The sequence below is a fragment of the Nyctereutes procyonoides genome, unplaced genomic scaffold (genome assembly GCF_905146905.1).
Source record: "Nyctereutes procyonoides isolate TBG_1078 unplaced genomic scaffold, NYPRO_anot_genome, whole genome shotgun sequence".
NCBI classification, from domain to species: Eukaryota; Metazoa; Chordata; class Mammalia; order Carnivora; family Canidae; genus Nyctereutes; species Nyctereutes procyonoides.
The window spans coordinates 50,728,478-50,750,694 of record NW_026575133.1 but is presented as its reverse complement, the minus strand read 5'-3'; the positions used below and the strand labels follow the sequence as shown (position 1 = coordinate 50,750,694).

Genomic DNA, 22,217 nt, shown 5'->3' with positions numbered 1-22,217 from the left:
TCTGCTTCTCCCTCTCCCTCTGCCCTTCCCCCCACCTCATTCTCTCTCTCTCTCTCTCTCTCTCTCTCTCTCTCCCTCTCTCTCTCTCTCAAATAAATAAATAAAATCTTTTTTAAAAAACACTAAAATATCATTTTAAAAAAATCAGCTGTCTTACAGAGGATATCTTGTATATGTCAAGTCCCTTTTCTCTTGCTGCTTTCAAGATTCAATTTTTTTGTCTTTCAACAGTTCCATTATGTGTCTTTGTATGAGTGCCTTTTTTTTTTAAGATTGTATTTATTTATTCATGAGAGACACACAGAGAGAGAAGCAGAGACACAGGCAGAGGAAGAAGCAGGCTCCATGCAGGGAACCCGATGTGGGACTCGATCCCAGGTCTCCAGGATCAGGCCCTGGGCTGAAGGCAGGCGCCAAACCGCTGAGCCACCCAGGGATCCTGGTATAAGTGTCTTTAAGTTTATTCTACTTGGTGTTTCCTGAGATTTTTGCATTTGCAGATCCATGTATTTCATCGAATTTGGGACGTTTTTGGCCATTATTTTTTCAAATGTTCTTTCTGCCCCCAGCTCTGTTGTACCTTCTCAAACTCTCATAATGCATATATTGGTCTACTTGATGGTATCCTATGGCTCTTTTAAGCTCTGTTCACTTTTTTTTCATCTTTTTTCTTTTTGCTTCTGCTCCTAGATTCAATAATCTCAATGTTCTTATCTTCAAATTCATCAATTCTTTTTTTTCTCCTTGCTCAAATGTGCTATTGAATCCCTTTAGTAAATTTATCATTGCAGTTATTTCATTTTTGAGCTCTAGAATTTATTTTGTTCCTTTTCATAATTTTTATACTTTGTTGATATTCTGATTTGGTCATATAGTGTTCTCCTTAGTTCTTTTTTTTTAGATTATTTATTTATTTATTGGAGAGAGAGAGAGAGAGAGAGAGAGAGAGAGAGAAGCAGGTTCCCTGCTGAGCAGGAAGCCCCATTCAGGGCTCAATCCCAGGACCTTAGGATCATGACCTAAGCTAAAGGCAGACACTTAACCAATTGAGCCACCCAGGTGCCCCAAGATTTTCTTTAGCTCTTCACTCATGTTTTCCTTTAGCTCTTTGAATATATTGAAGACAGTTATCTTAAGGTCTTTAACAAATCTGATGTGTGAACATCCTCAGGGACAGTTTATGTCAACTTATTTTATTCCTTTGAATGGCTATGTTTTTTTTTTTTATTCTTTGTGATTTTTTGTTGTTGCTGAAAATTGAGTATTTGAAAGAAACAACCACCTTTCCTAGTTTTTGCAGACTGGTTGTGTGCCAAAGAAGACATTTACTAATTAGCTGAGCATGCTCTGGGCCCAAAGATCAGCACAAGATCAGAACTTAAGATCTTCTCTGGTCTTTTCTAAGCATGTCTTTCCTGGACCTGAATGTAGCTTTCTCAATTCCCTCATTTACACAGCTTCTTTTAGATGTCTTAATTTCCCCAAGAATCTCACCCTAGCTTCTCTTTGGATCCTATATTATCTTTTATCTGTCTCTATCCATAAACTCTTGCCCCAAGTATCTGCAGGTCTGTAGTCTCCCTGCAGCTCTCATAAGCAACCTACTCCTTATCCTTCCTGAGACCTGAGTTAGACAAAATAGAGACCAGTCCTTCAGACAACTCCTAGACAGATTGGAATACTGTAATATGGTCTACTTGGCTCCCTCTGATTTGAGAGAGGAAACCAGTAACTGGGCTTCAGTTTCCTCTAAACCAAGACTAAACTATGCTTGGGAGGGTGTGGGGTGAGAGACACGTGAAAATGCCATGAAATTTCTTACCAATTTGAAGGCAACTTTTTCTTGAGTTAGCATTCACTTGGTTGAGCTTAATCCTTCACTATTATCCAGAGCTCCTAACTCAGCCAGCTGTGAAGGGTTTTTTGTTTGTTTGTTTTGTTGGTTGTTTGGTTTGGGTTGGGTTTAGAGTGCATGAGCCTCCCAGTCCATCATTTTCCTGATGTTACCTGGACTGTTTTTTTTTTTTAATTTTTATTTATTTATGATAGTCACACACAGAGAGAGAGAGGCACAGAGACATAGGCAGAGGGAGAAGCAGGCTCCATGCACCGGGAGCCCGATGTGGGATTTGATCCTGGGTCTCCAGGATCGCGCCCTGGGCCAAAGGCAGGCGCCAAACCGCTGCGCCACCCAGGGATCCCTGTTGTTTTTTTTTTAAACAGCTTTGAGATATGATTCACATACCACACAGTTCACCACATTGGATGACATAATTTAAATATGTACAATTTAATGGCTTTTAAAGTATAAAATTCAATGCTTTTAAGTATAATTACAGATATGTACAACCATCACTACAATGTTAAAACATTTTCATCACCTCCAAAAGAAACCCCATACCCTTTAGTGATCACTCCCATCTGCCCTGTTCACTCATCCACCCACCCTCCAGCCTTCAGCGACCATGAATCAATTTTCTGTCCCTATATATTTTCCTATTTTGGACGTTTCATATAAAAGGAATCATACTATATGGTCTTTTGTGACAGGCTTCTTTGACTTAGCACAATAACCTTCCCCATCCCTTGCTTCTCAGGGCAAGATAAGTGGGAGGGGAGAGCAGCAAGGGTACACAGTGGAGCAGGGAGAGTGCTTCAAAATTGGACTTATGCCCAACAGCCACAACATGAGGATAAGGAGGAAGGAATTGAGGATGGTGGCAAGTGAAGAGTGGAAGTAAGGATCCATAGGAAACTAGGCATCAGAGAGAAGGAAATCAGAATAAGTAAGGAGAAAAGACAGTGGTCACGGGATTGGAGTTCAGAATGAGATGCAGTGGGAGTAATGAAGTGAGAGCAAAGGAATGAGAGGTTAAGAGAATAGGTGCTTTAAGATTTAAATTTAAGATTTCAGGGATGGAATGGTTTTTAGTGATGACAGTGTCCAAGAAGTTGCCATCGGAAAAGAGGCTAGAGGGGCACCTGGCTCACTGCTTGAGCCTCTGCCTTTGGCTCAGGTCGTGATCATAGGGTCCTGGGATCTAGTCCTGTATCAGGCTCCCCATGGAGAGCCTGCTTCTCCCCCTGCCTATATCTCTGCCTCTCTCTGTGTGTGTCTCTCATGAATAAATAAATAAAATCTTTAAAAAAAATAAAAGAAAAGAGGCTAGAGAGGAAGGAGGAGAAGTGTTGGAAGCAGCGTCTCCATGCATATGGATTTACCCCTGGGTTGATGTCAAGACTTAGAACAAGGGAAAGTTTCCATGCCAAGTACCAATGTCTTCAGTGAGCAAGGAGTGATAGATGGAGTAAGCCTCATGAAATGTAGATTTTGACAAGAGGGCTGAGGAGTCATGGTAGAGAAGCAGCAATGGGGAATGGGGTGCTAGTCAACCTTACCTCCCAACCCTGAATCATGTTGGGGGTGGGAGACTGAGCATTCACACTTTGAAGAACTTCAGGAGAAGCAGCTTCTCAAGAGTCAGGGAGATTCTGGTTATGGCAAGAGGTAGAGGTGAAGTGGTATCAATGGGGAAAGCAATCTTTTCACCAAATGATGTTGGAACAACTGGATAGTTACATGAAAAAGAATAAAAATGGACCCTTGCCTAACACAACTTATAAAAATTAACTCACAATGGGGGCGCCTGGGTAGCTGAGTTGATTAAGCCTCTGACTTTTGGTTTCTGCTCAGGTCATGATCTCATGGGTTTTGAGATTGAGCCCCGTGTCAGGGTCTCCACTCTGGGGAGTCTGCTTGGGGGTTCTCTCCTCCTGCTTGTGATCTCTTTCTCTCCTTCTCTAAAATAAATAAATAAATCTTCAAAAAAGTTAACCCACAATGGATCAATGATATAAATATAAGATTGGAAAACTCTTAGAAGGAAACATAGAGGAAAAGCTTCATGTCATTGGATTTGGCAATAATTTCTTGAATATGACACCAAAAACATAGACAACAAAAGAAGAAATAGATAAATTGGACTTCACTGAAGTTCTATGGAGTCCATTGGAGTTAACCTTTTGTGCATCAAACCACACCATCAAGAAAATAAAAAGACTGGGGTGCCTGGGTGGCTCAGTCAATTAAGCACCTGCCTTGGGCTCAGGTCATGATACCAGGCAACAGTAGGTTATTAGCAGTTAAATCTGGGAGGATTTAAAAGTTATGCACAGATTTTCAACTGCACAGGGGATTGACATCCCTAACCCCCATGTTGTTCAAGGGTCAACTGTAGTATGATTCCATTTATATGAAACACCCAGAATAGCCAAATCTACAAAGATAGAGAGTAGATTAGTGGCTCCTAAGGACTGGGAGAGGTAGGAATGGGGAGTAACTGTTAATGAGTTCTGCTTTGGGGCTTCTTTGGGGGTGATTAAAATGTTCTGGAATTAGTCAGTGATGATGGTTGCATAACTTTGTGAGGGTTGCATAACATTTAGTGATTTCAATACTAAAAAATCACTGAATTGTACATGTTAAAAGGGTGAATTTTATGGAGTGTAAGTCTCAATTTTTTAAATGTAGAGTAAAGAAAAAGAGTGAGGGGGAACGTGGTCGCCATAAATTCAGAGATTCCAGAGGCATACGTGGTGAAAAGTTTTAGGAGGGAGGGAAAGCATGAGCATCTGTCTGGATAAAGAAAGGTGACACCTTGGTAGTGATGGGGCAGGTGTCAGGCACAGAGGTCTGGAGGGATAGAAGAGAAGTCAAGAGTTCCAGAAGCCCTGGCCCAACAGATCCTGGGTTTTGGAGGGACTGAAGCATCTCAGGAAACCAACAGGCTCAGCCTACCTGATCGTACTGGGATGTGGTCACAGCCCAGATGATCGGAGGAAAAGAAGGGGGCTTCCAGGGTGGCTACCTCAGGATCTAGAGATGGGAGTTTCCAGAAATAAGGCAATTGAGTAAAAGAGGCTGGTAATGGGAAGGGGGTGCTGTGCCTTCCTGGGCTTGAATGTGGTTCCCAGATCTTGGACTCTGCGTATGAAGTGAAGTCCTGTGAATCCCCAAGAGAAAGATCAGATTCGAAAATGCCAAGAACCACTGCACTGTGTGTCAGATCTCTCTGTACGAAAACAAGCCAGAGAAGGTTAGATAAATAAGCAAAAGGGACCCAGGGCCAGGGGCCAACCTGAGTGGTTACTTCCTGCTGATGTTTATGGAGTTAGGAGCTATTACGTGAAAATAGGTCTAACAGAAACAGAGGTGGCAGGTTTGTCAGGCATTCACAGGGTAGTTTATTAAGCATCTAGACATGCCAGGAAATGTGCTTGGGATGCTGGACACAGATGCCGTACAGCCTACAGGACAAGGAACTTGTAGAATGGGGGTGGGGGGACTATAGCTAATATCTGAGCAAATAGTTACAAAATAATGCATTACAAGCATATAAGAACAAGGAAAGGACTAAGGAGCTATGATTTTGTCTAACAGGAATCTAATGGAACCTGGGGGTCAGGACATTTCTCTGAAGAAATGACATTTCAGCCACCCACCAAAAAGGGGTGGGAAGTGAGGGCGGTGCATAGGAAGGCAAAGGCCCTGCGGCAGGAAGGAGCTTGAGGCTTGAGCTGGAGTTCAACCTTGAGCAGCAGCAGCGAAGAGTAGAGAGTCACAGCTCGAGAAGCAGGAAGAGCCAGATCATGCAGACATTATGGGCCAAGTGGGAGATTCTGGGCTTCCTTCCAAGAACAAAGGGAATAGAGGGGGAAAGACAGGGTGCAGCAAAGCTCCAAGAGGGGACAATAGAGGGGAGTGGTCAAGGAGCAGAGTCTGGAGGCAGATGGCATGGGTTCAAATCCCAGGTTGGCCACTTACAATCCATGTGACCAAGGTCCAGGTTAGCAAACCTCTGTGTACCTCAGTTTCCTCCTCTGTAAAATGGGATCATAATAGTACTTACTTACTTCAGAGGATCATAGCAAGAGGATTCAATAATAAAAGCTTGGCCCATCCTGAGTAAAGAAGAATTGCTGAACGAGTGGGCTCAGCAAGAGCCACCCTATGCCGGAGACTGTTCCCCACGTCTAGACAGCCATTTTTCGGTGCTAAGAGCTGTTGGCATTCAAAAAGTTTTGGTTCTCTAGCGGCTGCCAGTTTGAAAACAAGAGTCTCTTGGCCTTGGAATACCAACGCCAATACCAATGCTGGCAGCGTTGTCTTTGTGGCTCTGGCTATCCAGTGAGCTCTGCAAGAACAGGGACCATGCTAACCCTATATGATGGAGCGGGCCCAGGGCCTGGCACATGGGAGGTGCTCAGTACCCAGTGGCAAGATGGACTGCAAATGAATGAATGAATGAATGAATGAATGAATGAAAAAATGGATGGACCTGTGGAAGAATACTCCACACGAATGACTGAGCAATCCCTAGAGGAGGGCCATTTGTGCACTGAAGACCTTATATAGTTTGTTTGGTTCCGTTCTCACAGCCATCTTGTGAGGAGGCTATTCCAGAAGGGGAATAATCTTAGGAATGAGTCCCCTGCGGGGGGGGGTGCTCATCATACATCAGGGACTCTAATTATTGAGAAGTGTGTTTAATTTGTAGCCCCAAAGAAGGGCTTTTTGCTTGAAGTCGGGATCCTGGAAGCAGGAATTCAGCTGAAAAGCAAGCTATGCTGGAAATAGTTTCTCTAAAGCTCGAGCTGCATATACTTTATGGCGATGATCTCATCTTCCTCAGCAAGGCACAAGAGTGACGGGGGCATTTTACTTGTTTTTGAAGGCGAGAAGTGGTGCGTCCTGGTGGGGCATCGCCACCCCCCCCCTCCACCAACCAACCCCCACCCCAGCAGCCTGGAGTGGCTCAGAGCAGAAGCCAGGAGTCCTCGGTTCCCAGCTGGTGGAATGTCCCCCAGCACACCCCCACACCCCATCTCAGAGAAGACGGAGCGCAGATCAAGTGGAAAGGCCGTGGGAGAAGTGCCTCTGATCTTCTCCTGCCCTCTCCAGTTCCAGTCAGAGTCCCACACACAACTTCCTGCAGGCTGCTACCCCCCTGCCTCCCAGCCAGCACCTGCACCCGGCACCCAGCACCGCACAAGCTGCCCCGTTCCCCAGCAGCCCTGCTGGTGTCTTCTCCAGAGACTATTATTTTGGGAGAGTGCTGAGTTCAGCACTGCGGCAAGGTGCAGTCAGAGGAGCCCTTCTGTCCTCAGCTGGCCCTTTGGAGCTGGCCTCGGGGCTGGGGTGCCCTAAGTGCAGCAGCCTCTCCTCCACAGGGTCACTGCGTCCAACCACCTACCTACCATCCGTCAGCCCCAAGGCTGTCAAGGCAGGTGGCTCAGGAATTGTGGGCAGGAGATGCAGAGCTGTCTGAGGGGCACAGCCCAGCCAAACCTCTGCTCCTAGGAGGACGACCAAGGTCTTGCTCTTGCAAGCACCCCAGAACCCGCCCTCCACCCCCACCCAGCCCAAAGCCTGGGGTCACCAGCTTCCCGGGGCTTGCCTTGAAGCCAAAGAGCAGGTTGGCCCATGGCCAGCTGGCCACACATGGGGCAAGTGGCAGGGACAGGATGAGGAGCCGGGGCGGGAGGCTTATATAAGTCCTCCTGCTTCTCAGCGGGGATTAGCGGCCGGCAAAGCCCTGCTCCGACGGAGGAGGGGCCTCGGCCAGGACTGCAAACTGAGTCCGGCTTGGAGCAGGCCCAGATCCTCCCAAGGTATCTGTGTCCGGGTGGCAGATTGGCTGCTGGGGCCCAGGCAGCTGCCCGCCCTCCTCCCTCTGCTTACGAGAGGTCTCGGTTCCTCCTGGTGGGGCCTGGGGTGGGCACGTGCAGGGCGAGGAGGGCGCCCCCTGCAGAGGGCCCAGCAGCTCTAACCGTCCTTCTGTTGCAGGTGTCCATGGACTGGACAATGAAGCTGGCCACGGCAGCCCTGTTTCTGGGTCTCACGATGGTGGTCACCAGAGATGAGGACGAAGGCGACATGTGTTTGTATGAGGCCCTGTCTGACACCGATGCTGTCCTCTGCAAGTAAGGTCCAAAAGGGGTTGAGGTCTCAGGTTGGGGAGTCTGCAGAGCCAGGGAGCCTCTGTGGACAGGCGGAAAGGGAGCGAGCTTTGGAGACCCCCTAGATGGAAAGGTGGTCTAGGGCGCTAAGGAAAGACCCTGAGATGGGCTCCTGCCTTCCAGATGGTGCTTTCCCAGGCCCAGACGGTATATGGACGTGGTCAGCTCCCACTTGTACCCCAGGGCCTGCGGACCTGAGGCGCTGGCCTCACCCTCTCTGCCAGGCCTCTGAGGGACCATCCCTCCCCACAGCCCCGACTGCTCCCTACCCTCAGCAAAGTGGCATTTTAAAGAACAGCAGCAGTTGACAGGGGATGTAGGACTGGACACCCCCTGTGTGTGAGGTGGTTGTTTGCTTTCCGGCAACGAGGCCCCAGGAGTGTGGGGCAGGTGGGCCTTTTAGGGAGTGTGGCCACTGGGTGTTGTCTAGAGAAGAGGCTGGGCATCAGGGGCGGGCTTGTTTCCCTTCCGAGGACATGAGCTTCTCCCTGCCTGCCTCAGAGTTCAGCTCTCTCCTCAGCAACTGTCAGTTAGAAAAGCCAGGCCTGACTGTCCTGGACTCATGGCTCCTCCCGAGGGCCGCCGGGGCCACATGGCTGCCAACCCCCTCTGCCTGTTTGGTGGCCACGGAGGCTGGCATCCTGCTGAAGCCATCAGAAGTGAGAGAGGAGGGAAGATCTCTCTCACTCTGTCTCCCCGTGTACATATGAATTCTTACCAATGTTCTTTTAGAAAGATAAATACATGTTTTCCCTTGAAAAGTTAGGTAGTTGAAGCCCTTTCCCGCCAAAAAAGATAATACACATTTTGTTCCTATTAGTATTTTTGAAACTCCGGTGAAATAATTCGGGGTGAAGTTTTGTGTGGGAGAAGGAGGGAACGTGGCTGCTGCTCACATGTAGGCTCCAATCCTCTAGGCGCTGGGCTGAGTGGAACCTTCTGGAGGGTGGGCTACCATTTTACTCTGGTCGGCAAAAGATCAAGTCCCCAGGAGGTGGGGAGGCCAGCTGGGCCAGGCCATGATAAGGCCCCATTACAGAGGCTCTCTGTGCTTCCCACCGTTCACTGAGGGACACTTAGTGACATATGTGTACGGTCACTGGCGGTGGGACCAGCCTGGGCCCCAGCTGTCCTAGGCTCTGCCCTGCCGACCTCTGCACGCTGGTGGCCTGGTGGCCTGTGTACTATGGCCCCCCTGGGAGCTCTGGGAGAGAGCTCTGAGGTGTGTACTATCATCCTCATATTGCCTATGAGGAGTCCCCAGAGGTTAAACAACCTGTCCACTGTGCTTACACACCTTACGAGTGGCAAAGCCAGGGTTCAGCACCCCCTTATCTGACTCTACACCCAACACTCTTTCCCCACCCACCTCTGACTGCTGACCTTCCTCCAGGGGCTAGAAGCCTCTCAAACTCCAGCAAAGAGGGGGCTGTCTTAGTCCACTTGGGCTTCTCTAACAAAATGCCAGCGCAGGGCACCTCATAAACAGCAGAAATTTACAGCTCATCCTTCAGGAGGTGTCCACCACTTCCATGTCTGGTAAGAACCTACTTCCTGATTCATAGATGGCCGTCTTCTTGCTAGCTCTGGCATAGTGGAAGGCACCTCCTGGAGGCCCCACTTCATAATGCCATCACTCTGGGGGCTGGGAGTCGGCCTATGAACTTGCGGGGAGGGGCAGCTGCAATTTGGTCTTTGGCCGAGCCATTCTCAGGACTTCTTAGAATACACCAGCAGACCCCCAGTATGAGAAACATGAACTCGCCACACTAAGGTTATTTGGTAGGAAATGTCTGATTGTAAACCATCACCGCATAAAAGGGGAGATTTATCTTTATTACTGTTGAAGATTGCCATTGCTAAAAGATCATCACCAACTGAGAACACATTATGGACACACCAGAGCCCCGAGGAGGGATCAGTACCTCTTATGCTAGGGCCCCCCTCCCCAAAAATGCTGTTTAGCTCAGGCTTTTCACTTCACCAAGAGTGCCCCCAGACAAGCCACTCGTCTCATGGATGTGTAGAGTCTAAAAGGGAATTTTTATTTATTTATTTTTTAATTTTAATTTTTAAAAAAGATTTTATTTATTCACGAGAGACAGAGAGACAGAGAGAGAGACAAGCAGAGACACAGGCAGAGGGAGAAGCAGGCTCCATGCAGGGACTCCAATGCAGGACTCGATCCCAGAACTCCAGGATCATACCATGTGCCGAAGGCAGGTGCTAAACCACTGAGCCACCCAAGGATCCCCCTGAAAGGGAATTTTTAAAGTCGGGCTTTAATACCTGGCATTATTAATCTAGAAAAGAGGAATTCTATGTCTAGGGACAAGCAGTAGGAAAACACAGTTAAGAGAAAAGCTCTTCCAGAGTAATACCTTACCTACCCCTGAGATAAGCCTGAGTAGATTGACAAAAACAGAGATCAGAACCTAGGTTTCGGTGGTGCCTGGATGGCTCAGTCAGTTAAGTGTATGACTCTCAATTTCAGTTCAGGCCATGATCTCAGGGTCAGGGGATTGAGCCCCACATCGGGCTCCCTACTCCGTGCAGAGCGGCCTGCCCCTCCGCTCTGTGCCCTCAGGTCTTGCGAGGTTGACCGGGAAATACCCCAACCCTGAGGATGGAGACAGAACGTGCCCCAGGGGAGGCACCCCATGAGCAGGAAGGGCACTGCAAGAAGAGGGCACAGTTCTAAAGTGTGTTCTTACTAAATTCAACTTTCGATTTATTTATCTCAGGCTTGTCCAGATCCTTTTCTAGGCTGATTTGGTCATCTGTTAGTTTTAATCAATGACCAATTTGATCATTGCTATTAATCAGCTTTGAGCCGCTCACAAATCAAATAAATTTGCCTTCTGTGTCCTGATGCAAGGCTTTGGCAAAACCGCCGAACAGGACAGAGGCCTGCATGGGCCCCCCTTGGTGCTGCCTGCTGTGTGGGGCAGCTTGTGGTTTCCAGACGCTGGGCTGGCAGCACCCCAAGGTGTGACCAGGGCGGGGGGGCACGGACCTTATCCCTGGCCTCCCAGCACCCACCCTCCCAGGGCCCACTCTGTGGCTCGAGGCCCACTCACCCAACATCAACTTGCTGATTTTGCTTAACTGTTTTAAGATTTGCAGCAATTCCACCAGGATACAAAGAGGAGACCCATTTGTTTCTCGGGGGAGGCCCCTCTGGGTCTCCATTCCCCTCCTCCCTGCCCCTTGCCCTTTCCTGGTGCTGGCCTATGTGCTGCTGACCCTCCATCTCTCTGCCAGGGAAGGGGCCCTCTATTGGCCTCGGACCTTGCTAGCTACAGTGGCAGGGAGTCGTGGCAGAAACAAACAGAACAGTCTTTAAAATGTTGCTGTTGGGGCGCATGGGTGGCTCAGGCAGTTAAGTGTCAGGTTCTTGGTTTCAGCTCAGGTCATTATCTCAGGGCTGTGAGATGGAGCCCCATGCTGGGCTCCACGCTGAGGGAGGAGCCAGCTTAGGATTCTCTGTCTCCCTCTCTCTCTACCTCTCCCACCACTTGGGTGCTCTCTCTGTCTCTCAAAAAAAAACAAAAAAACAAACAAAAACCAATTGCAACGCTGCTGTGAAGAAAAACGAAAACCCGTCCCTATGACTTGTTCAAAAGTGATCAAAACGATCCAGAAGGTATTACTTTAACCTTGCCAAGAGGTAAAAGAAACAAATGAGCTGAGCAAACCAGAAGTTCAGCTAACTGGCCAGAGGCTCTTCAGGGGTGCTGGCCCACGGAAACATCCTGTGTCTCCTGGGTGTTGCAGCCTCCAGCAGCCAAGGCCGAAGATGGGACCTCAGGAAGGATGGGGATGGGCGGGGAATGTGGGGTTCCCCACCAGGAGGCTGTCCTTGCCTTTCCCCCAGATCCAGAACTCAGGAGCTCCCCTTCCAGATGGATTCCCTCATTATATCCTTGCTGGGTCTCCTCCAGGCATTACCCCCAGCAAGAGAATCATGGCCAGCTCTGGGTGACTGCTGGCAGGCTGTGGAGCTGCCTCAGCTTTTCAGCAAAGCTGAAACCCCGCCCCCCTTCTCTGCCCTCTGCCGGGGAATCAGCTTAACCGAATGCACCCTATAGAGACCCTGGGTCTTGGTGATAAGAAATGACAGGGGGACAGAGAGGAAGGGCAAGTCAAAAAAAAAAAAGTTGGCACAAAGATTTTTTTTTTAAAGTATCTATTTGACAGCCTGGCTTCTATCCCTGAGTTTTGGTTATAGGTGAGCCCTTCAGGCTAACCTTGGTGGAGTTATGGCAAGAGCCCTCCCAGTGGAACGGATTCTCAGAGCATCCGTGCTGTTCAGGCCTTCACAGGGAAAAAGCAGACAAATGGATTCATACTACTGTTTTAGTGTTCAGATGGTTTACCCCCAGGAGACATTTGCATTTCAAAAGCACAGGGAGGGTAGCCCGGGTGGCTCAGCTGTTTAACGCAGCCTTCAGCCCAGGGCCTGATCCTGGAGACCTGGGATCGAGTCCCACATCGGGCTCCCTGCATGGACCTTGCTTCTCCCTCTGCCCATGTCTCTGCCTCTCTCTGTGTTTGTATCTCTCATGAATAAATAAATAAAACTTTAAAAAAAAAAAAAAGCACAGGGAATGGTAGGTGGAGAACCTAGGTTACTGGGTGATACTTGACCCAGAGATGTGGATTATGGAAGTACTGGTGAGGACAGCAGACATGAAGAGGAACTGGGTTGTTAAGGGTTGACAGATGCCTGTACCCGTGAAGAAGGCTGTGCTCACTTGCTGAACCTTTCGTCACGTAAAGAGAACATTCCTGGAAAGCAATGCTGAAATATTGCTCTTATAAACCCAATCTTACTTTAAAGACAATGACCCAGTTTGCCTAAGGATGTGCATCCTTTTTGGGAAGTAAATACAGATGATAGGTAACGCGTCTGACCACTGATGACACGCTGGCTCCGTTGTAAACATTGGTCACCTACTTTACTCCTCATGTCAACGCTCTAAGTAGGTACTGTCAGTGTCCACATTTTACAGGTGAACAAACTGAGCCACCAAGAGGTCAAGTAGATCCTAAACCACACCGGTCATGCTAGTTAGTAGCAGGCCTGGGATTCGATCCTCCTTGACCCTCCATTCCCAATGGTGCTGTCCTGAAGCCTGTGAACCCTGCAGGCTCCCCCAGAACTACATGCGCTGACCATCTCCCTCTCTCGGTAGGGGCCTTGAAGTTTTCTACCCAGAGCTGGGGAACATTGGCTGCATGTTTGTTCCTGACTGCAACAACTACCGACAGAAGATCACCCACTGGGCTGAGCCCATAGTCAAGTTCCCTGGGGCTTTGGAGGTGAGTGAGGAGGAAGGAGGAGGAGGAGGAGGAGGAGGAGGACCATGGGTCTTGGTTTCCATCTGAGCCCGCTCTTCTGGGTGACTTGAAGCCTTGTGCAGGGCCGTCTGGGTTGGGTCTCATGTTCTCAGATGGCTGATGTCATAAGCACATGCCTTCCTTAGAGCATTCCCATGGCCTTGGAGGAGGTTGGGGTGGGGAGGAGGGCTGCAGACTGGGAGTGTGAATGGAACTCTGGGACTGCTCCGTCGAGGCCTTTCCCGGTTCCTGGAGCATGTGTACAGACCGGCTGGTGTGTGCTTTGAAGTTGGCAGAGACAAGGAAGAGAGAAAGAGTCCTTTCCCAAGGTGCGAGGTGGTGGGGCTTTCAGAATGATCTTTAAATGGGGAGGAGCTAGTTGGTAATGGGCAGTGCTCCTCGCGGAGGCTAAGCAAGCAGAACTGTGCATCTTGACTCCGTCTTTGCGACATGAAACACACCTAACATTTTTAGGAATTGGAAATAACTATTCTTTTTACTAGGAAATGATGAGTACTGTCTTGTTCCGGATGCTTCCCTTAGTTTGGGGGTGTAGTAAGCCCAGGGAAGTGGGACTGTGGCTGGGGCTTCCAGTGGCCAGGCCATGTCCTGGTGGCACTGCTCTGGTGTTAAAGCCACTGTTTGTTTCTTCCTTGATTCCTGGGTCACACCAAGTCCCCAAAGTGTCAGTACTGGAGGGTGACTCTTGCTTCATCTGCTGTGTTTTAGTAGGAGGTACCAATGCCAACCTACACACGAGGCCTGTGATGTGTCCAGGAATCAGGTCACAAATGGGTGGAGACAGAAGGGCCACAGGGATGCGACCACATGCACATCACGTGCACAGCCCTCTGGTCCCCTCTGTGCACTGCGGGAGGGAGAGGCCACTGCTGGCTCTTCCCCTCTGCCGAGCCAGCCTGGGGACAATCAATGCTGCTGTTCATCAGGTCTGACAGCGGTCATGACAAACACAACAAATAGCAAGTTCTGGGGTGGGGGGAGCACAGGTTACTCAGATGTAGAGGGTAGATTTTTCTCGCTTTCTTGAACTGTTTTCACTAGCAGGGAACCAATAGACTGTGGTGTGTCCCACAACTTATGAGCTTGAAAACATGAAGCTTTGACTCGCTATTGTGTTTGCAAACATCCTTTCCTCCGGGAGGCTAAGCACGCAGGTAATGAGGAGGCCTTCCCAGTCTCCTCTCCCTCAACCCCTCCAGGCCTCACGCAAGTGAAGATGCATGCACACGCACGAGCACACGTGCACCTGTCAGCTCTCCTCCCTGGAGGCCTTCGGCCTGGGTCACACGGGTGGACGTGTGGGAGAAGCCGAGAAAACATAGGCCACTAAGATTCTAAGTTGGATCAGGAGGGGGGAGAGCTGCAGAAGCCGAGCAGAACCCAGTCCTGTAGGGAAGAGTATAATGCTGCTCCTGGGAGAAGATGCTTGACTTGGCCGTTGATTCACTTGTCCTTGGCTTTGCCACTGAAAGAGTAACATGGTCGAATGGAATACTTTCTGGCAGCCCAGTGACTGTCCCCCGTGGGTGGGGGGTGGGGGGGATTCTCCAAGGGCTCCACGCTGCGTGATCTTAGAGCAGATGTCCACTAGATGGCAGTGCAGACTTTGCTGACTGCCTGGTGTGCTTGGTGCGATGCAAGCTCAGAAGTCTGCATTGGATTCAGCTTGGTCTTCACTGATTGTCCCTCTGGGTGTAGGCATAGAATGCAGAGAAGACCTCACCCCTTCCAGGTCATGAAATCTCCCACCCTGTCTCAGTCCAGAGGCGGGGTTGGGGGAGAAAACCTGGAGAATTATGAAGGACACAGAGCTGTGGTCAAGAAAGCCGAGGAGAGATTTCGCAAGGAAAAGATTGGTCAAAGTCATGGAAACAAAGGAAGAAAAAGTAATATTCTACTGCCACAGAACTCGAGTTTCTTCTCAGAAATGTAACTGGTGTTTGACAAGGCAGATTCAGTTAGAGTTTCTGAAAAAAAAAAAAAAACACCGTTAATTGAGTGGTACCCACTTTATGCTGGATTGCTGGATACTATTCATGTATCATTTCACTTAACTTTTCATCAAAGTCTGCAAGTGAAGTATTTCTTCAGTTGAGACTGTTAGCGGCAAGTGACAAAAGCCAACTCTAACTGGCTTTTGCCAAAGAGGGGAGAAATTGTTGGTTCACAAACTGAAAACTCCAGGGATAGCATCAGGCATGGCTGGATCCAGGTGCTCAAACAGTGTCACCAGAAATCGATTTTTCCCTTTTCTCTACTTTTTCTTATGCTGGTTCTATGTGTAAATAGACTCTTTCCTTGTGGTGGCAAAGACAATCCCATCAGCTTCAGATTTGTGTTCCTAGTTTATCAATCACAGTAGGAATAGATTGATGCTATCAACCATTAAAAATCCCAGGATTTGTCCTGCTTAGATCATATGCCTATCCCTGAGCCAATGACCCTGGGTAGCCCCATTAAGTCTCAGAGGCTGAGAGCAGAAGAGAATGGTTTCTCCAAAGGAGAATACTGAGTCAGAAAAACAAGAGAAGATACTATGGAAGAAATTCATCAGAGCAAGTGCAGAGCTGGAAAGTGGCAGAGCCAGGGTTTAAACCCAGGTTTGCCCAACTCCAAATGCTTGACCGCCAACCGGACTACTGGCAATAGCTCCCAGGGGAGACATCAGAGTGCTGGTACCTTTGGGGACTGGCTTGCTGAATGGGTTTCCTGGGATAGACAGCAGTGGTTGCTAAGGGTGGGGAGGGGGCAGTTGGTGAAAGGGAAGACAGGCCAGGGACAACGAGAAAGGAAATGATGGGCAAAGCCTCTCTGAAGGGGTAGAGGGAGCAAACACCTCTAGAGAGTGACTGAAAAAGTTGGGGAGCAAGTGAATGTTATCTGGGAATCTCAGAAGTGTGGGCAGGGGAGCCTGAGTCCTTAGTGACAGAGAAGAGGATCGAAAGCATTTCCTTTGAGCCCAGGGACTAATGAGAAAGGGCAAGTAGGTAGTGACTGGCTATATACGGACAGTGCCTTGTTCCTTTTTTTAAAAAAAGATTTTATTTATTTATTCGTGAGAGACACAGAGAGAGAGAGAGAGACAGGCAGAGGGAAAAGTAGGCTCCCTGCAGGGAGCCCAGTGTGGGACTCCATCCCAGGACCCCAGGATCACAACCTGAGCCAAAGGCAGATGCTCCACCACTGAGCCACCCAGGTGCCCATAGTGCTTTGTTTCAAAGGTGATTAAAGCAACACCACCAAAGCAGCAGCTGCCAGCAGGCATGCCATGCCTTGGGAGCCCCCCCCCCCAACCACCACGGCCACTAAGCAAGGGGTGAGGCCCTGGAAGGAGGTGTGCTTTGGCCTGGGACAGTGCCTCTGTGCCTACCAGAGCTCTTCCTGCCTGCACACCTTTGCTCAGGCCACTTCCCATTCTTGAGGATACCCTGCCAGCACCAAAATGCTTCTTCTTCTAAGAAGCCTTCCCTGACTGTCTCCTTCTTGGTCCTCTCCTCATTCCCTAGCTGGTCTCTTCTTTCTCTGAGGTTTTTAAATGTCCCCTACCCACCAGACCTGGCATTTACTTCCTTCTGTCTTGTATTATGGTTGCTTATTTCTATCCTGCATAGCCTTGGCCAGTTTATAAGGTGTAGGAAAGTAAGACCACCCACAGACCCTACCAGCGCGGCAGACTGCACGTCAGCCGACTAGGTGAGTGAGTGAGAGAATGAACTAATGGCAGGTGGAAGGACACCTCCTGGAGTGTGAACCATGTGATGTGTGAGTCCATGGCCTGCCTGCCTTTTAAACTGCTGGGTGCCTTGGCGAGTCTGGTGGACCCTGGGGCCAGAGCTGGTCTCTCCTCCGTCCAGGGTGGGTGGGGGCTCAGGGCTGGGAAGGGGGAAGCCAGGACACAAGTCCAGTGGGTTTCCCAAAAGACAAAGTGGTGCAGGGAAATGTGGATGGTCCTTGTGCCAACAGCCCCGAGAGCTGAGAGAGGTGTCGAAATAAGAAGAAGCTTCCTCCCCTGGTGCTTTGACAAACATTAAGAGGCAAATGTCTTAAAATGCATCCCTTTTCAAGACGATGCAAACTGAAAGGCCCCTGAGAAGCTTCTTGACTGAGACTCATTCTTCACCTTGAATTTAACCAGCTGGAATCCTTTTGAAGTGAAGAAATTGCCTTTAAGTGGGGAATGTGCATTACATTAGAGAGAAGGAACAAGGAGTCCTGCTGTCCCTCAGGTTTCCAGGCAGGCTCAGCGCCTTTCTCCTTCCCAGAAAACAGGGGACTCTGAGTGTCCTCCCACTGGGTGGGGCAGGCATATCCCCAGCTACCCCGGCCTGCGGTGTCTGTGTTGCTGCCTCCTGGGGGCCACCTCCTTGCCCTAATGGGCCCGAAGTAGAGCCACAACGCTGGACACATGTGGGAGAGTCACAGACTCTCTCTGCTGAAAGAGACCTCAGAGCTGACTAGCCTGCCTCCCATCCTTCTCTTTTTCTCTTTACACACAGAGCAGGAAAATAGGAGCTGCTGTGGCCACAAAATGATAGCAGAGGCAGGACACAGGGCTCCTGATGCCCACAGTAGTGCTGGTTAGAGCAGCCCCTGATGGATGGGGCACATTCTCTCATTTGGGGAAGGAAGGGGCAGAGGAGGAAGGGGCCTACATGCAGGGGGCAGCCAGGCGCATTTGCTCCTGGGGTGGCAGCCGGGCACAATTTAGTGTTAGGGGTAGGAAGTGATTCACTTAACAAATACTTATTGAACACACAGACACCATGTTGGTGCCTCGAAGTCAAAAACAAAAGGCGCCACCAAGGAGCTCCCAGTCTAGGTGGGGAGACAGATGGGTGGGTGGCTGGCACATGCAGGGTCGTGTGTGGTCAGTGCTGTGATAGAGGAGCTGCAGGTACTGCCAGGACTAGGCAGGGGAGCCAAGCTGCATGGGAGTCAGGGGAGGCCTCCAGGAGGAGGTGACAGGGGTGACCTGCGGACAGCGAATAGGCAAGGCACAAAGAGGGGCCCCCAGCTGGCTGGTGAAGGATGAGGCTCAGCAGAGGAAAGGGCCACAGTGGAACGGGCCACACAAGCCGCTTGCCCTGTAGTGGAGCCGGATTTGACTTTTTAAAAAAAAAATATTTATTTATTTATTCATGAGAGACACAGAGAGTGCGGAGAGGCAGAGACACAGGCAGAGGGAGAAGCAGGCTCCATGCAGGGAGCCCGACGTGGGACTCAATCCCAGGTCTCCAGGATCACACCCTGGGCTGAAGGCAGCGCTAAACTGCTGAGCCACGCAGGCTGTCCCAGATTTGATCTTGAAGCCAGGCTGGGGAGGGGCTGGGGAACCTGATCGGATTGGCAATTGGGGAGGGTGACTGTGGCTGTGCAGGTGGAAGAATGGAAGAAAAATGAGGTTGAAAGCAGAAAGAGCACCCCGCTGCAGCACTCAGTGTAGGTGAGAGCGTGGACCGTGGCATGGATTGGAGAGGTATAAAGAAGTCAAATCCATAGGGCTTGGCGACTGTGCAGGAAGGGGGGTAGTGGTGGAGGGAGGGCTGGTATGACCTTGGGGTCTCTGCAACAGTCTGGCAGGTGAGTAAGGGTGAGGCTGAGCATACGACTTGTCCTCCAAAATAAGACTCTTCAGAGAATGAAGGGACGTGTGGTCTATAGTTATCAGATTGACAGGGGTGATAGGGCACTGTGCCATGATTATGGCTTCCAGCAAGGGACACAAGAGAACTAGATCTACAGGGACAGAGGCCAGTGGCAGCGACTCTGCAGACACTGAATTTTGAGAACCCTGTGTGCACCCAGAGGCAGGTGCCCGATGAGCCCGCTGAGAAGAGAAGGCAAGGCTGGAGGTCTAGATTTGGAGTCCCCAGTGTCAGGGTGTGGAAAGTGGAAGCTTCGAGGTGGCGGGACTCACTGGGGGGAGCATACAGAGTGTTCACCTGCAGCCGGCCTGCAGAGATCAGACAGGTAAGGGAAAAAGTGTATCTGGCCTAACCCAGCCAGCTATTGGCAAGCCCAAGGACGGAGGAGTGAGCTAGAAGAGGCCATGGCGGGGTGGGCCCCACACACCAGAAGTTTGCAAGGAGACCAGGGCCACCAGAGCTATTTAAATGCTGGCAGGAAAGAGCCAGTGGAAAGGACAAGGCTGCCTACAGCAGAAATCGGAGATAATGGGCCCACTGGAGAGGTTTGCATCTGAGAAGAACCACGGGATGGTGGAGGTCAACAAAGAGCAGATTTCCGAGTTCCTCACAGGTCAAGGGTGGGAACCACAGAAGACGCTTCAGAGGCCCCAGGCCTGGGCACAGGGGTGAGCAGACATGAGAGGAGGGGAGGCCGGTGTGCTTACCATGCCAGCGGCAGCCCCAGGAGGGGTGAGGGGTCTCCCAGTTGGAGCACAGGCAGCAGAGCCCCTCACACAGGGATGAGATGCCATCTGGAGACTGGAAGGGCTTTGGGTGTGAACGTGAGAAAGTACACTTTGTGGGCATTCCAGACACAGCTCAGGAAGGTGCAGGGCCAGAGGGGCAGGAATGGAAGAAGGTGGCCGCCCGGCTCAGATTCTGGGGGAAGCAGCTGCACAGCCAGAGGCACCCAGAGGCAGGTGCTCAGATTTGGCAAATTCCCCGGCACTGCTCTTGAGGATGGACAGAGGAGTTCCAGAGCAGAGACCTGGGAGCAGATGGCAAATCCAGGACAGGGTGGGGGTGGGGGGTTCACCGATTCACCAAGTGGTAGAGGGAACTCATGACCTGCAACCCTAACCCAGGGCCTGCTGTGTGACACAAGCTTAGTAACTTGCGTCAGTTGTCGTTGTGAGAGACAGGCCTGTAGTCTGGAGAGTACAAGGCACAGAAGGGTTTGGGCTTCTGGAGGCTCTGGGAGGCCCGTGGGAGTTTGAGGCTCAGAGTCAGGGAGGGGGGCTGACGGGTGGAGCCAGGCCTGGGAAGACAGGTGAGGAGAGCGCCCAGTGCCCCAGCGAGGATGTGCAAGGAGAACCTGCTCATTTGTCACTTCATCCTTTGTCCCTGGCCACAGTCTGCTGAAATTCCTGAGGCCGCTCAGCCATCTGCTGAGGTGTTATCTCTGGCCACGACAGGGCCCAGTGAAAGAAGGGCAACGCTTACCGCCACTTCTAACCCTTGCAGAATTTGCAGTTGCAGAGAAACTTGTCACAGGATCCTCCCAACAAGGTTGGGAGCTGGACAGAGTAGGGATTAGCCCCTGTTATTGCAGATAAAGGGCCCTCCCAACATCACACTTCCCAAAGCTGGAAAGTAGAAAAATTCAGCCTTAGATCCCTTCCAGTCCACTGTCTTTCAGCTACATCATTTTGCCTCTTGATTCCATCCTCATTACTTTATTTTTTTTTCCTCATTACTTTAAAACATATGAGGTTCCAGGTTGTTTCATGCATAGGCATTTTTTGCCGCCAACGTTTTTACTGCACAATTAATTACAAGGCAGCTTTGCTGCAGAAGTAAAGTCATGAAAAATAAAAGAGGGACATCCATTAAAAACTAATAACAAAATTAAAAAGACTTTATTGTGAAATACAAAATATTTGAGCATATTAAGAATATGTAGTGCAGCTTCGTGGCATCTCTACACAAATTGATATTGCAGATCGTACCTAGGTACTTGTTTTCAGAGCCTTCCCTTCATGGTATCATACATTTTTTTTCCCTTGTTGACTCGTCTCCTTCTTTAGCACCACACTTTTTCTCTTTTCTTTTCCTCTTTTTTTTTTCCACTAAAATTTCTTCCTTCATTGAGAGAGGTTATTACTTGCCAAATATGAGGATGCACACAGGCAGCCGAGCTCTGTATGGTGCGGTGACAGCCTTCTAGACCGTTGTTTGTTTATGGCACCTGGTCCCGTGTCTGCTGGTCGACATTCCCAAGTTCTACAACAAAGGTGGTTTGAAAAACTCTGCGTCACTGTAGAGATGCCCTAGGAGGGTTTAGACTATATGGGATAAGATGGAGCAGTGAAACCAAACTTTCAGTTGGTTACTTTTCAACTTTTATGGCACGATTGCCTTAGGGCCAATTACTTATGCAAAGGTGTTTGCAGTAGGGATGCTCCCTCGTGTCTGCGCTGGACTCAGGGTGCCACTGGTGCATCTGCTGGCTGGGGTAGGTCCTGGTGGAGGCCTCCTGTCTGCTCCTCCACTGGACACTGCAGCGGGAGCCAGAGACTCGAGCAAAAATGAACCCCAGCCCGGCCCAGGACCAGCAGCACCTGGGGGAGGTAAGCATGTGAATGATTGTCATTGCAAAAAAAAAAAAAAAAAAAAAAAAAGAAAGAAAGAAAGAAAGAAAAAGAAAAAAAAAGGAACACGGGAGTGCTTGTGTGGCTGTTTTGCTCCTGGGCGGCTTCAATAGGAAGCTTCTTGGCCTTGATCGTTATTTCCAGTCCTCTTGATCCCCCACCACCTTTCCTGTCGTTATGCTCACTGCTCCAGGGTTTGCAAAACTTCTGGCCAGACCTGAGCCTGACCTTCCCGGAGCTTTTTAATCAAGCCGCCTGTCCCCCGCCCCAACCCTCCCCCAGTCCCAGTAGTGCTCCTCCAAGCACAGGCAAAAACAGGGTGTTTGCTCGGTGGTTGGGCAGCTGATGTCGGCTGAAAGCTTCCAGTCAAGTGTGGGGAAACGGGTTCCAGATGTTTCTCAGATCAAATAATGTTTCTTTGAAAAAAAAAAAAAAACTGTGTGGGCCGCCGCTCCTTGAAGGGGGCATGTGGGATCTGAAAGGAGAGTTCACTGGGTTTGCATCCTGGTTTTAAAAAAAAGGTCATTCAGCAAGTGTCTGTGTGGGGCACTTTGCG

At 49.8% G+C, this 22,217-nt stretch overlaps 1 protein-coding gene across 5 annotated transcripts in view; it reads left to right on the top strand.

The window, feature by feature from the left end:
- The window catches only part of PEBP4 (phosphatidylethanolamine binding protein 4), a 259,785-nt gene that overhangs the window by 51,463 nt on the left and 186,105 nt on the right, over window positions 1-22,217 (top strand). For 2 of the 5 annotated variants that reach the window (XM_055299807.1, XM_055299806.1), the window contains exons 2-3: window positions 7,847-7,983; window positions 13,218-13,344. In XM_055299807.1, the coding sequence (XP_055155782.1) occupies window positions 7,853-7,983; window positions 13,218-13,344 (258 nt within the window). In that variant the 5' untranslated portion in view covers window positions 7,847-7,852. Of the gene's footprint in view, window positions 1-7,611; window positions 7,672-7,693; window positions 7,747-7,768; window positions 7,984-13,217; window positions 13,345-22,217 lie in introns of those variants that run through there. The other 3 variants (XM_055299805.1, XM_055299804.1, XM_055299808.1) reach the window with 3 other exon arrangements.